This window comes from Panicum hallii, chromosome 3 (genome assembly GCF_002211085.1).
Source record: "Panicum hallii strain FIL2 chromosome 3, PHallii_v3.1, whole genome shotgun sequence".
Taxonomy (NCBI): Eukaryota; Viridiplantae; Streptophyta; class Magnoliopsida; order Poales; family Poaceae; genus Panicum; species Panicum hallii.
The window spans coordinates 60,919,160-60,933,332 of record NC_038044.1 but is presented as its reverse complement, the minus strand read 5'-3'; the positions used below and the strand labels follow the sequence as shown (position 1 = coordinate 60,933,332).

At 49.5% G+C, this 14,173-nt stretch overlaps 3 protein-coding genes across 3 annotated transcripts; all 3 read right to left on the bottom strand.

Annotated features, from left to right (window-relative positions):
• Positions 1-2,744: 2,744 nt before the first annotated feature.
• Positions 2,745-3,848, bottom strand: LOC112883824. The gene is made up of 2 exons (XM_025949064.1): positions 3,546-3,848; positions 2,745-3,392 (listed from the first exon to the last, which is right to left on the bottom strand). The coding sequence occupies exons 1-2, from the start codon at positions 3,633-3,635 to the stop codon at positions 2,892-2,894; spliced, it is 591 nt and encodes a 196-aa protein (XP_025804849.1). The 5' UTR covers positions 3,636-3,848; the 3' UTR covers positions 2,745-2,891.
• A 4,896-nt stretch (positions 3,849-8,744) lies between these two features.
• LOC112883822 lies at positions 8,745-10,579 on the bottom strand. The gene is made up of 2 exons (XM_025949063.1): positions 10,415-10,579; positions 8,745-10,158 (listed from the first exon to the last, which is right to left on the bottom strand). Exon 2 carries the CDS (start codon positions 9,989-9,991, stop codon positions 9,020-9,022), a length of 972 nt encoding a protein of 323 aa, XP_025804848.1. The 5' UTR covers positions 9,992-10,158; positions 10,415-10,579; the 3' UTR covers positions 8,745-9,019.
• Positions 10,580-11,445: 866 nt separating this feature from the next.
• Positions 11,446-13,574, bottom strand: LOC112883899 (probable polyamine transporter At3g19553). Its single transcript, XM_025949163.1, has 3 exons — positions 12,459-13,574; positions 11,849-12,349; positions 11,446-11,716 (listed from the first exon to the last, which is right to left on the bottom strand). The coding sequence occupies exons 1-3, from the start codon at positions 13,418-13,420 to the stop codon at positions 11,647-11,649; spliced, it is 1,533 nt and encodes a 510-aa protein (XP_025804948.1). The 5' UTR covers positions 13,421-13,574; the 3' UTR covers positions 11,446-11,646.
• Between the last annotated feature and the right edge of the window lie 599 nt (positions 13,575-14,173).

Sequence of the window (14,173 nt, the reverse complement as noted above, 5' to 3'; positions counted from 1 at the left end):
CGACTAATAATTTAAGACGAAGGTAGTGCCTGTTAACTAGAAATTGTACAAGCATCATCCCTAACACATATATCGTTGACCATCATCTCCTCTGTTTACTCTGAGCCTATGCAATATCTCGCAGTTCTGTGCAACAACTTGTAGTCGTCCACGATCCCCTATGACATCCCTTACCTGGTTTTTCGCCATAGGAAAAAAAGAGCGTCAAGACAACACATTTGAAATAGTATATTCATTCAATAAGGGGCTAAATGCATGTACTGCAATATTCCAAAATACCTCAAGGTTCGCAGCAGCATATGGAAAGAGTATGTTCATCTTACTCGAGCAAACTCAGGTGGCGCAGGGAAGGGCGAAAAACAGTAGTTCTCATAATTTCTACTTGCCACAGGTTGACCATGCTCTTCAAAGGAACCAATATGAGATCCTTGTAGTGTTTCTGCAGTATGGAAGAAACTGACCAGGCGAGGCATGAAACATTCACTGATCTTGACATGTTCAATTTGTAAGAACTGAGCTCCACCAAGCAAAGATTACTTTTTAGACCAAATCACCTCCACAATACGCTCGGACAATTGATGATAATCCCTCAGCAAAATCACAAATCAAGAACCAAGAAATCATCACAGAGAACCTTCTGACACCGCCGAGAGATTCAGTGACCTACTGAGGGCCTCGATGTACTGCTTCTTCTGTTGGGTGGGCTTGGCCCCGTAGGTGACAGCGTCACACAGAGCTGGGCCTGGTTTCCCTTCGCTTCCAGGTCCCCGCCCACTAACTAGGCTGAAATGGCCCCGAAGATTCAGCACTGCCAATTTCTGCTTACCTTTTTTTTTGTTTGGTTCTTTAGGGCAAGTAGTCCTGCTGATTGGAGAATGGAGATACCTCTCTTGTTCGTCAGAAATATTTGCTCTCCAGTACGTCACCAGAACCGACGCAGCGACGATTGCAATCATGGGTGGCAAAGACGACGGAAATTAAAGGTGATGAGATTTGAGATGCCACCAGGTCGTCAGATATATAATTGCTTGCACAATGTACGTCACCAGCGTCAGGGAATCATCCACTGCTTGTGCTTCAGCCGATGATCAGGCGAGCAGACAGATCGATCCGATCGACCGACAGAGATGGCGTCGCCAATATCCGGTGCTCCAGTCCAAAGCCGCAAATCTTGAACCCTGCTGCCGAAGCGGGCAACAGTCGCTTCGATTCCAAGGACAATTATCCTGATGATACAAAGCAGGAAAGACATGCAGCAGCCACCACCTGCAGTGACGCTGCTACTCCATTTGGCCGTCATTTTCCAGGACACCAGATCTAGCTGCTGGCTGCTGCCGTCAATCCGTCATGGTTTAAATGCTAGGTGCTTCCCCTTCGTTTGATGAATTCGCTCCAAATTTAAACCTGCAAACTCTTGTCATCCCAATTGGCTCTCTTGTTGATTCAGTTTTAGTTTGTTGTGCGTCCACGTTTGGTTGATGGCGCCGACGCCCGGCAGGCTGCAGCAGCAAGGATCACATGAGGTTTCTTCGGACACTACTCCCCGGCCTCCTGCCTTGTTCTCGGTTCTTCAACTTCACATTCACTCCAGCAAAGAACCGAGCAGTCGCATTGAAATGTCCATCACGGAAAAAAGTTAATAATGTGCAGGACGAATCTTTCGGTCGAGGGAAGATAAAAACCACTCCAGATGTTTCAGGAACTTCTTTAATTTCTTCTGCCCAGTGTTTCTAGAGTATGATTTAGTGTTTCTCCCGTCAAATTTCTAGAGTACGATTTAGTGTTAGGATTCAAGGTTCTGGTCATCGTTTCAGAAAAAAAAAAAAGGTTCTGGTGTTGGGTCGTGTGCTTAAATTAAAAATCTCTCCTCAAAGCTGTAGGTTTTTCTCAATCTTTTTCTCAGTTTAATGTTGTTTCGTTTTGTATTTGGCGTATAACAGAGGTTAAACAAATGATGGCGACCATTTTTTCGCTTGTCCATAATTTTGAAATGTTTTGCTAATCGTGTCACGATGATACATGAAAAACATTTATCCTAGTATCCACATGACCTCTTTAGTTTTCTTTACTAAATATTTTCTCCCTTTTATCGTTTTAGGCTTCTTTTTGCATATGGTATGATATGATGATGAGCCAAATATTCCATTCCACGAACTTTGCCAATATATTGTTGATCTTGACACCTTGGGCCCTGACACTAGAAGAACATCCAGTGGCCTCTTGTAAAATTCTCTTTTACAATCCTCGCCTTTACTTTTGACACACCAATGAAGCTCCTCTGCTTCCGCTAAAGCTTAATCAGGACATCAATCATCAGAGATGCCTCCTTCGCTAAATATGTGATCCACTCAAAATATATCCGAAATTCCAGGCTAATTTGAACACCGCATCTATTGGCCATCAACTGTTAACTTTTCACTGTAAAATGGTGCCCCCTTTACACTAGCAACTAGCAGCACTCACTTTTACATGTACTAGATGCTTCCTGGTAGCTGCAGTTCTTCTGCCTTTTTCAGTTTCACTGCCTGATTATTACTACCTTTTACAGCAAAACCTTTGCAACCATGAATGGAATATATGGAATAAAAAGAATCTGGAACACAGGAGCAGGTGGCATTATTACTCCTGAACCAACACTAATCTGAACATTGACTAATCAGGATGCACTCATTAGTCATGATCAATTTACATTTTTTTAGATCAGGGATAGGAGTACAGGACACAGCCGTACCCTTCTTCCCAGACTCCATTGGCCACCTAGGACATAGCAAGCACAAAAGAAAAATGGAAAAGGGAAAAAAAACTAGCGGCTACTGCTTCTTCTACAACACAGCACACTCTGGTACAATGTGATTGATACGGATGGTGATCTTCTCTGCATGTTCTGATGTTCATGTCATCCTGAGGCTGAGATACTGCTGGCACTGCATCAGCCACGGCGCCTGCTGCCTCATCATCCCGTCCCCGAGGTCGAATGCCATCGCCCTCTGGCACGGCGGCGGCGGCGCTTGGAACACCGCCGCCGGCGCCTCGTCGGAGTAGTACTCGGCCGAGGACGGCGACGACGACAGGAGGCTCGCGCCGGAGCAGTCGTCGGACCCGAACGGGGAGGAGCCGCCGCCGCCGGGGCTGCCGTGCTGCTCTTGCCTCCTCCTGTTGTTGTTCTTGCGGCGGCCGGCCGAGCGCCCGCCGACGGCGAGCGTCAGCTCCAGCTCCGCGCCGGCGCCCTCGTCGTCCTCGTCGTCGCTGACGATGTACTCGTCGGCGGGCAGCTGCAGGTTCAGCGCGCGCCGCGGCTGCTTGCTGCGCCGGCGGGTGGCCACCAGCTCGTCTCTGGTCAGGTCGCTCATCAGCTGCCTCTGGATCCGGTACAGGCGGTGCAGCTCGTGGACCTGATGATCAAATTGCAAAAAAAAAAAAAAACCAAGCAGGTGATGGATGATCAGTAGCAGTTCATACACTTCATTTGCAGGATGAAATTAAATCAAGAATTCGCCACGGAGAATAGCAGAAAGAACGAGCTGAAGAGAGTGCGCCTCGTTTACCTGCTGCCTGAAGGTCTCCTCGTGCTTGAGCATGGCCATCTTCATGACCTCCATGTCGCATTGCCTGACAACCTGCCTGTCCATCATCATCCTCTCCTCACTGTTCTTGCTCGAGCTCGACTACCCTCCTGGTCACCAAATAGAACTCAGTGCCCGGCCTTCTTCTGAAACACGAAACTGATGGAAGAGCAAGCAGTTGCCGTTGTGGTGGTGGTTCTGAAATTGTGGAGTGGCAGTGGCAGGGGGAGGGGATTTATAAACACTGCTTCCAACGCCCCATGGCCATGGGACGCCGGCCTTTCCCTCGCTAGACACTAGGGGAGGGATAAAATTTCCCATGCCTCACACCTCCCTTTTGGCTTGACAAGCAACAGCAAGAGAGCAAGAGGCCCAGCTTCTGCCAATGGTTTACACTGTCACTGACTCACTTGCGAAGCATGCATGGAGTGCCCCTCCCAGAGCAGACAGGCCCTGTAGGAGCCTAGTTTAATCTTCTTCTACTTCGTCGCCCCATGCACGCGTGGAGCCCACGTGCCATGCATGGGGCCCACATGCATGCATGGAACCAAAGCAACTGCAACTGCAGCAGCTGGTACTGCAAACCAGGAGGAGCTGAGGAGTGCATTTCAAACAGTGCACACAATTTTGTATGTGTGATGCAGTGTACTACATGATCATTGCACACATATGTACCAGGTCCATTGCTTTGGGCAGTTGTTTAGTGCTGGTTCTTATGTGTGCAAGTAAGTAAGTAACTAACAAATTCCTAGTAAGATGGAGCTGTCAGCTTGTCACTGAAAACAAGCAAAGGGAGATAAGGCACATGACCTGATGATGGATGAGCAATGAGGCTCCTCCCATTCAGTGCAATTGTGTGTGTGTGTGGTAGCTTGTACCTGCATTATTGCCACCACAAGAAGGTACTGATGCACTTCTGCACATTTGCAATGTTGCATGGATAATTGGGTGCATCTATCCAAATGGATGAATCCAACAAGGCACATATCTTGGGGAGGGGATAAGGGGGTCCAGTGGCAGTTCCTGTCTCACTGCTGCTGGGTGCCTTCTGAAAATTAAAGCAAATAATCTGAAGGCATGTGGGTTGCAGGAGAACCAAGTAGGTTCAGACTGCAGCAAAGGCTGTTGGATGGATTCAGAGATTGCAGTCTTGCAGAGGTCTCTTTGCCAGGAAGGTTCACACATGCATGTCTGCAACAATGCTAAGGTTGATTTCTTATTGCAGTTGCTTCATCACCCAAATTACTCATGGTTCTCCTCCGTGTCAGTTGATGACTGTGTGTTGTTGCAGCAAATTAGTTCTCAAGAATTTTAGAGGATGCAGGAAGATTTGCAGTGCAGGTGAATGCTTGCAAAACGGTGATTATTTGGGGGTGTTCAGTGATGATAAAGTAATTAGAAAGCCTAAGCAAGGGGATGGATGGATGGAGAGAGGAAGAGAGAGAGAGGGAGAGAGAGAGAGAGAGAGAGAGATGGTCCAAGGGACGACAAGACAGCGGTGCACGTTTTGCCGGCGGAGGGAGGCGCAGCCGTACTCAGTGTGGGCCCACAAAGGAGAGAGAAAGAGAGAGAGAGAGAGAGTGGCAGTTCCTGGTTTCTCGGCTTTCTTATGGTCTTCTTCCTTGTGCAAAAGCCTTTTATGGATAAGATAAAGGTGCCCGTTTTGACAGCAGTCCGGCCTACTTGTTCCCTTGAATTTCTTTCAATGTGTCTCGCTAGAAGCATTTCGATTTCAGACGTTGCTAGGGAAATGGCCTAGGTAATCCCCACTTAGTCACTAACAAAAAAAGAGCAGCACAAACTATTACTATTTCCTCTTATCGTTGTGACTGTTAACTACTTCTACAATTAACAATTGCTACAAGTAGTAGCTCGATGCAGCCTAATTAATCAAAATTTAGCTCTCATTCATCATCATGGCAAAATTAGGGCCCAAAAGGCGTGAAGCTGCTGAAACAGTAGAAGCTTTGTAGGTAGGGGAGAAAGTCGAGTCCTCTCCCTTTGCATACTTCTAAAGCTAAAAAGCCACTTTCGTCAGGGGTTTTGGGGCTTTTCCCCCAAATTACTCATGATTTTTAGGACGGGAAAAGGAGGCCGGCTAGCTCATTGATTGTTTCCTCACCAAAAGCATTTGTCCAGGGTGCAGTGGAGCTTCTCAAAAGCATATACCAGCCAACTAGAACAGCAATCTCTGTACTGCAAAAGACAAAGAGGGACAGGGTTCTACTCCTCTTGCTGCATGCTTAACTTCCTGCAGGTTACCAATTTATATCTTTCAGTCATAAACTTGTTTCAGAAACAAGACGTTTTGATAGATAACTGATGCTAATATTGCCTGAGATTGCTGTTTCTGATGGCTCATCAGAATTTTTGCAGTGGTTACTTAATTGCTTGTGCTGCTGACTGAAATGTGTTGCAGGCTTACATCACACCTGACAAAACATGTCGTCTGTCGGTTCCCTGTTATTCTGAAGTTCCAGCCATTTTGGTCAGAGTCTGAATGATCCAAAACATCACCATGCACGCAGACCTGCAGAGGCTACAAGCCAGTGGAGTAAACAAGACAAAAAAACAACAATCACTGAGGATAAACTAAGATACTTGAGCAAAACAAAAATTAAGCTAACCTGGTAGCACTAGCAGCCAATGATAAAGTAATCAGGAAGGGAGGGAGCATGCATGGCATGCTTGCTCACTCGCACGAGCTCGCTGAGGGCGTTGGCTAAAATTCAGTGCTGAACTTTTCAGAGAGAAAGCACATCGGTTGCTGCGAAGAATTCAGGCTGCAGCCTCCATTCTGTCCCCCATCTGCACACGGCCTCCTCGAAGCCGCGGCCCTCCTCATCATTCCGGTCTCCTGGAGGCCTGCGCCGTGGAGTGAGTAACAGCTGGATTAGGGCAAAGTGGTGTGGGGAATGGCACTAATCTTTTTTGAAGAAAAAAATGGCACTAATTTGAAACTAGATGCGAGCATGCCAACATCATGACTGTCATCATCATTGCGTAAGGGTGAGAGTGGTGTTGAGTCTACATATATAGAGTATTTGTCAACACCTGAAAAAAAGTTGATAACAAGCCGTTGCTCCGAAGTCCATGTACATGTTGACGCATTTGGGAAGTGAAGATGGTGTATGCTCAAAATTCTTGCAAACGTGTTCGAATCAGTTGCGTCGGATTTTCTCATACCAAATATTGTACTGAGCCGAGTACCTTTGTAAAATTCAAATGTCACATTGAACAATTTTTTTCTTCTGAAACCGCAAATGATAGGCGTCAGGAGTTTCATGGGACAGGGTTAAGTTTATAAGAAATTCTACTATTAGTACATAAATGGCCAATGGTGACTTCCAAAGTCATGTTGCAACTGATAACTAGAAAAAAGAAAGATGCAGACCAAATTACGTTAAAGGACCAGACGCAATTAGTATAAGCACAACTGATCACAATCAACAGGAAACCTGGATTGGTTAGAACTTAGAGGAGGGGTGCTGGCTGTTGGAGCTAGCTCCGGCTGGGAGCCGACAGGTTTGTCCGGCACGCACGCTCGCCACCTGAGCCGCAGCGCACCGAAAGAAGGAACATGAGTGGGGAGAAAGGCAGGCGCAGAAAAGAGATGGCAGGAGGGGCCTGAAAAGACGAGTTCCCTCATGACCTCAAACCAACATTTGTAGCCATAAAGTGAGCACATTCTCTAGGCCTCTTGTTCCCCCCCTCGTTTTTTTTCTTTCCCGCCCTCTCCCTCTCTCAATATCTCATCTCTCTCTCTCTCTCTCTCTTGTTATCCATAGATTTTTCTCTAGGAGACAACTCTCCGTCCTTTTTCTCCTAGTTTTTTCCTTTACGGACCAGGCCCATTTGGGCTCGGGTCATCCATTTTTCAGTTCTAAAAAATAAAAACAATTAATTCAGGATGGGCTTGGGCTAGGTCAAGTAATTTTTGCGCTCAGTTACAAGCCCAACCCTGATGTAACCACGAGCCGGGTTAAGCCCAACGGGCTCAGGCCGAGTATGAATGCTACTGCAAAATAGTAAGTATTACGAACTAAATGTCATGTACTTCATTGTTTTTTTTCCTTTTCACAACCATTTTTTATGTGAGAGCAGGCATGGACAGTTCTTTGTGTATGTCATAAGAATGTGTGCATGACAAAGTTCTTTTACGTACCCCTTCTGGTTTGTTTTGTCTAAATGATAGTGCAATACAGCTTTACTATTTCGCCCCTTTTCCAAAACTTATAAAATCCTACCAGAAACTGAAATGGTGTGCTATTACACGAGTTGATGATGACAAAAAGGCCTCAAAGCTTGTTTAGTTGGGCCTCTTACCTTGTTGGGCTGAGCATTGCAGCTATGGAGGGGACCAGTTCTACTAACTACAGCGTGGTTAACAGGATAGTTAAAAGAATATTTTTCTAGAATTTTTTATTTAGAGTTAGTTACATAACATCACACAAGAGTTACTGGAAATGCATTGGGGTGAACCTGGACTTGCAAACCTGCCCAAGTGCGCGAAGGATCAGTTTTCTTTAGCTTCTCTATAATAATTCTGAATTTGGGCCAAAGCTTATTTCAGAATATCTGAAGCAATTCTGTCGAAAGTTCATAAAAAAAATCTCAAATCTTCGCTACAAGGAAAACAAAAGTATACCGGGTAAAACGGGAAGCTTTTGTAGCACAGATAAATGCAGATAAAACTCAATGCCTGCATCAAAGCGCATAAAAATATATTCAGCATAGCAGAATAGCATAGAAGGCGCATAATGGTCTGTACAAATAGCAGAACAGCACAGAAGGCGCATAATGATCTGTACAATTTTGTAAGCGGGTATGTTGTGGTTCCTAAGTACTTCCTAATCAAGCTGGAGCTGAGATAAAGAAAAGAAAGGAGGATTTTATATATCAGGCTGATCTCTGAAGCAACAATATCCTAATGATCAACAACAGTAACCAAATACATCAATGCGGATGCCTCAGCTCATGATTCTTACCAAACACTGCTTCGAGTCAAGAAAATAAGTAAACAAGAATCTGGGCACAGACAAGAAAAACGATACTCACCAAGGACGACAGAACAAATCCAAGTTATCCAGCAGCAACACATTCTAGACACAGAACCTGATTCTCCGTACAGGCAGAATATGGTAATTTTTGGTGTTCAAGGAGTGAAAAGAAGCCAAGACAGATTCCAGAATCTTTTATTATTATTATTATTATTATTATTTTTGTGAATAATCACAGGTAAATGAAGCTCACTGGTCACTATCATGTACTGCATCCTAAGAAGTATCATCCTCACCAACCATGGGTACACTACCCAGCCCTACACTCAAACTCCACTTTTACCTCAACCTAACTACCTATAGCTTCTACAGCAAGATAATGGTGCTGCAATATACTTCCTACACTTGTCCAACATAAGGTCTGATACAAATCAGAGGAAAACTAGCTGCCTTCAATCAACTGTTCTGGAGATGAGAAGCAATCTTCTCCCGCTGCAGACCATGTCCCACTAATCGACCATTGGATTGCACTGCCGCCCAAAGATCAAGCAACGAAGCTTGGTAAGAACAGCCTGATTCCGAGGGAAAGCTGTTATTCCGCCCACTACTTACAGCAGCAGCAGTACACCCACTTGGTTGGCGCATCCTCATGTTGTTTCCCCTTGCTCTCGCAACACCTAAACAAGCCTTCAGCATCTGACTCATGTACACATTCAGCCCAGAGTTCAAAACATCAGCACACTCTTTGGGCATGCTGAGACCTTGAGCCTTCAACTTATCCTCAAGTAGCTTGGACAGCGACTGAGAATCTGGCAACTCACCACTATTGTAGCACACATCTAAAGAGCAAGACGTCGAAGGCTGAGGATTCTGAGCCTTCGGAACTCCCAGCGGAGCCCTGATCGGGCTCTGGCTCTGCACGCAGACCGGGCTACCCCGGGCCTGGTCGACCTCCTCGCCATCCTCCACAGAGATAACCTCCTGCAGCGCCTTGCTACCAGCTGACACAAACTCCCCAGCCCCCGGAGGACCGAGAGGAGACTTGCCGATCGGGCTTGGCTTGTCACCAAACCTCTTAGCCAGAGGCCTTCCTCTCCTCGCCGGCAGCAAGCTGTTGGTCAGCGTCCCATTGGACACGGTGCTCGTCTGTGAGTTCCCGGTGGGCGCCTGCTTGCTCAGCGGCGGCCCATCTGCCGTGCACGCATTGCCAAGGATGGATCGAACAAGGAAATTGTGGAGCTTGATGTTCTCCTTTCCGAACGCAGCAACACAGATCTTCTCAAACTCGTCCTTGCTGAGCTGACAGCCCAGGAACCTCCTGAGGCTGTGGAAGTAGAGCTCGGCGCGCTGGTGGCCGAGCCGCTTGACGATCTGCGCCTTGAGCTCGAGCGTGTCGGCGCGCGCGAACTTCTTGTGCGGCGGCTGCATCTCGCCGACGGCGGCACCAAATGCAGACCCGGGAACGATCCCGCCGAGCAGCACCGGGGAAGAGCAAACCCTAGGCGGCGCCGCCGCCCTCGGGCTCCAGCGATCCGCGGCGGCCGAGCTCGCCGCTCGAAGCGAGCGCTCGAGCACTGCACGGAACTATCCCCCACCTGCGGAACCAGATCGAGAAGCAGCAATTCAGCACGGAGAGAATCGCCTCGGGACACACCCACACGAGCTCGGAGGCCGCTCCACGGCCGAATTCAGCGGCACGGCTCACGAGACCGGCCCTCGGAGCCGAGCTCCGAGCAAGCCTGCCGCGAATCCCGGCGAGCTCGGACCAAATCGGCGTGGCGGATTCGGGCAGGGGGCAAGAAATTGGGAGGAAATGAAGCTGATTCGGGGGGACATGGCGGGGGGACTCACCTCGGCTAGGGTTCCGGCGAGACCGGGCCGCCGCCGGCGAGTCGGAATTGGGGGTGGAAGAAAATCGGGACAAATTATTTCTTTTATTTTCCGGCGGCCGCCGCAGTTGGAGATTTTTCCCCAAATTATTGGTTTGGTTTGGGGGGAGATGAACAGTGGTGGCGCTATTTGGGGGGCGCGTGCGCAATTACGCGTCCCTCCTGTCGGGCTAATGTCTCGCTGGCTGGTGGGGCCCGCGAGTCAGGGTGCGGACAGCGCGCTGCGAGCTGCGAGCTGCGAGCGCGAGGCGTCTCACGTGAGGCATCATTGGGTTGCTCCTGCACCCACGCACGTGCCGGGAGATACAGCACATTGTGATGTGACGGGAAGAACTGCTGCTCCGAGAAGTGGGGGAAAAAAAAGAATTACTGTCCAGAGTGAGTTTTAGAGCACTCTTCGAGGAAATACGTGAAGCACTGAAACCTCGTTACTGAGTAACCAAGTGCTTCTATTTTTACCGTGGATGCTTTGATAGTTTGATTAATTATATTTGATTAGGTATTTAGTTAAGTAAGGTGAGAATAGTGTCGTCAAAAGTACATTGTTATTTTTATTGTTATTTTTTGCATAAATATTTGTAGAGAAGATGAGATGTGAAATATCGAGTAATTAAGCCAAAGTTGTGGATCATTCTGAAATGGGAGATCAATAGTGTCCACCTCTGCAAATTTCTGCGACGGGGGTATTAGTCGCGCACGCGACGAAACAACTAGTTGCAGCACTTTTCTATCATGTTTTGGCCTAACGAGAGGGGATGCTCGTGCAGTGGTGCATAATAGGCTAGACTGATGCAGTAAATCGAAGCGCTTCAACACTGTTTTCGGAAGAACAGTTGTCAGGAGTTTCAGGAGGAGGAGAAGAATCACCGAGCACAGTTCACTGAATTTACAAGTAGCCGCGACTTTCACTTCGCTTTTTCAAATGGCTGTTGTTATTTTTTTCAGATGTTTAATAAGTGTGAAATTCTTAAAGAACTTCCTTTACGGAAAATCTAGTGAAGTAACAGTTGTGGTACTAATCAAGCTCAAAACTTTAGAACAACACATCATAAAGTCGGATGGAACTACCTTTTCTTCAGACTTAGTTTACCTAATAATGAAACTAGCACATTTCTGAATGCTACGATACAAAGTTTTCTTTGTGTCGCTTTACTGAAGTACGAAGTTGACTGCAGTCGAGACATATCCTCTCTTTCAGGGTTCAGACTTCATGAGCGATCGGGTTGCAGTTTCTGAATACCCTGTGAACGCTGTCATCTGAACACTGCACAAGAATTCGGCGTGTGTAACTGAACGTTTTACATCCAAATGTACTTACTATATACATACTGAAACCACTGTACACTGAACGGCACACAAATTCCCGTCCCTGTGTATGCGCAAATGCAAATCTTACGCGCTATGCGACCTTGGTGGTGCCTCATCGGCCGGCTCGTCGGCGAGAAGTCCGGCGCGGACGTCCTCGACGTCGGCGGCGTCGGACGCCGTGGTTGATCCGTGGGAGCTGTCAGGCGGCGGCGGCACGGGCGCCAGGAACTCGACCCACGCGCGCCTCTTGGCGTGCTCGACGCCGTAGTACAGCGCGACGCCGGCGGCGACCACGACGGCGTTGACGATGACGGTCCTGGCGGACGCGAGGCACATGACGGTGGTGATGAGCACGACGGGCGGGACGCACATGACGGCGGCCCCCGCGGTGCCGACGGGGATCCGGTACGGCCTGGGGAGGTCCGGGTTCTTGACGCGCAGCTTGACGAAGGCCGCGAAGACGACGAGCATCCCGAGCCCGTAGAGGAAGTTGAGGAACTCGATGATCTCTTGGAAGCTCATGAAGGAGAGGATCACCACCCCCGTCGCCGAGCACAGGATGCTGAACGTCGGCGTCCCGTGCTTGGACCTGCATCGCACGCAATTTACAGGAACATTCAACTTTGTCGATTGAAAGCTTCACATTTCGCTAAAAAAAAGGATTGGATTTCTCTGCTCGGAGTCGGAGATTATTTCACCTGCGGGCAAAGATGGCGGGGATCATGCCCATCTCGGCCATGCCGAGGAGCTGGAAGGAGTCGCTGCTCATCTCGGCCTCGAAGAGCCCCATGTTGGACATGGCGGCGGCGGCCTGGATCCAGACCCGCAGCCAGGGCCCGCCGATCCTCTGCCCGACCTCGGAGAAGAAGCCGTCGGTCCACTCGGCCGCCGTCTCCGACGGCAGGGCGCCGGTGCCGGCCAGCAGCGGGATGAGGTACGCGCCGACGACGAGCCCGACGGCGCCGAACACCGCCTTGGGGAACGTCTTCCTGGGCTCCTCGACCTCGCCGGCGAGCGTGCTGGCCTTGTCCCAGTAGTTGAGGTTCCAGAACATGGAGTTGAAGTACCCGCGCAGGTTGACGGCGCCGACGTCGATGGCGAGCCAGCGGGCCGGGCGGATCTTGGGCGCGGCGAGCACGGTGAGCGCGACGAACGGGGAGAGCGAGAAGGCGGTGAGCGCGAGCGCGGATAGGCCCACGAGGTGGAGCCCGCGGTAGTTGAGGTAGGTGAGCGCGGCGGTGAGCACGAGGACGGCGAGCGAGCGGAGCGGCGGTGCGAGCGCGAGCCCGCCGCCGGAGCGGAGGTAGTCGAGGAAGAGCACCGGGTAGAGCGCGTTGTCGAGCGTGCCCGACGCCCACTTGGTGAAGCCGACGAGGAAGGCCGCGGCGGGGCCGAAGGCGGCGGAGACCCAGGCGACGTAGCCGGCGTTGGTGGGGAACGCGGAGGCGAGCTCAGCGGTGACGAGCGCCTCCGGGAGCGACCAGAGGGCGGGGAGGACGAGGAAGCCGAGGACCGGGAGCAGCGCGCCGCCGCCGGCGCGGACCGAGTCCTCGATGCCGAAGGGCCCGCCCGAGACGTCGTAGAAGATGAGCGCGATGAGGGGGAGCACCGTCAGCCGCGGCCGCGAACGCGCGGGCGGATCCGCGGGGGAGCCGGTCATCGGGTCAACGGCCGCCGACGCCGGCCGGCGCCCCGCTCGCGCGCAGAGAGAGGAGTTGACGAACGAGGGGTGAGGTGTGGGCTGGTGAGCAGAGGACGAGAGGAGTGGTGGGCTGGTGGCGTGTTGCGGGTAGATGTTACGGGATAGGTTCGGAGAATGACAGGTGGGGCTGGAAAATCTGTCCCGGCGACTGGGAAGATCCTTGATGCAAGCGGAATCCATTCCTGGGACGTTAGAGCTCACAGTGGGCCCACACGTCGGTGCCGTGCGAATGTGATTCACGTGGCTAATGGTGTGAATGTGATTATTTTAAGCCCTAAATTGGACAGCACTTTTATCGTCATGGTTGGTGGTGTAAAGGTAGTAGTCCATATTATTGGCACTCCTTGTCCCCTCCATTCAATTCAATTCTCAATTCTTTCTATTGTTTCTTTTCTTTTTCTATTCTATAATTGTATTCTTGGTTAAGCTGTTAGCTGCCTGCATTTCCTGCTTAATTGGGTTGTATTGTAGCCTATCATGCCTTTTTTTTAAAAAAAATAGGTTTTTCAGTAATGGATGAGAATAGGAAACGTAGAGTTCGCGCTAGCAAAATCATGAATTGTTTTTATCCAAATAAATATAACATCATAAGACTGGACCTGGCATCCATCCCATTGAGATCCCGGACATGTTCGCCTTGTATGACTAATTGAACTTCTGGATTCACAGCAAAATTATAAAAGACGTATGGCTAGTGGAAGTGTTCCCCTC

Excerpts from the sequence above, each read along its gene's own strand:
- LOC112883899 (XM_025949163.1), bottom strand. The coding sequence starts at position 13,420 with ATGACCGGCTCCCCCGCGGATCCGCCCGCGCGTTCGCGGCCGCGGCTG. Across the intron at positions 12,350-12,458 it reads CCCGCCATCTTTGCCCGCAG|GTCCAAGCACGGGACGCCGA; the intron begins GTGAAATAATCT and ends CGTGCGATGCAG. Across the intron at positions 11,717-11,848 it reads CCACCAAGGTCGCATAGCGC|TGTTCAGATGACAGCGTTCA; the intron begins GTAAGATTTGCA and ends ATTCTTGTGCAG.
- LOC112883822 (XM_025949063.1), bottom strand. The coding sequence starts at position 9,991 with ATGCAGCCGCCGCACAAGAAGTTCGCGCGCGCCGACACGCTCGAGCTC.
- LOC112883824 (XM_025949064.1), bottom strand. The coding sequence starts at position 3,635 with ATGATGATGGACAGGCAGGTTGTCAGGCAATGCGACATGGAGGTCATG. Across the intron at positions 3,393-3,545 it reads AGGAGACCTTCAGGCAGCAG|GTCCACGAGCTGCACCGCCT; the intron begins GTAAACGAGGCG and ends TTTGATCATCAG.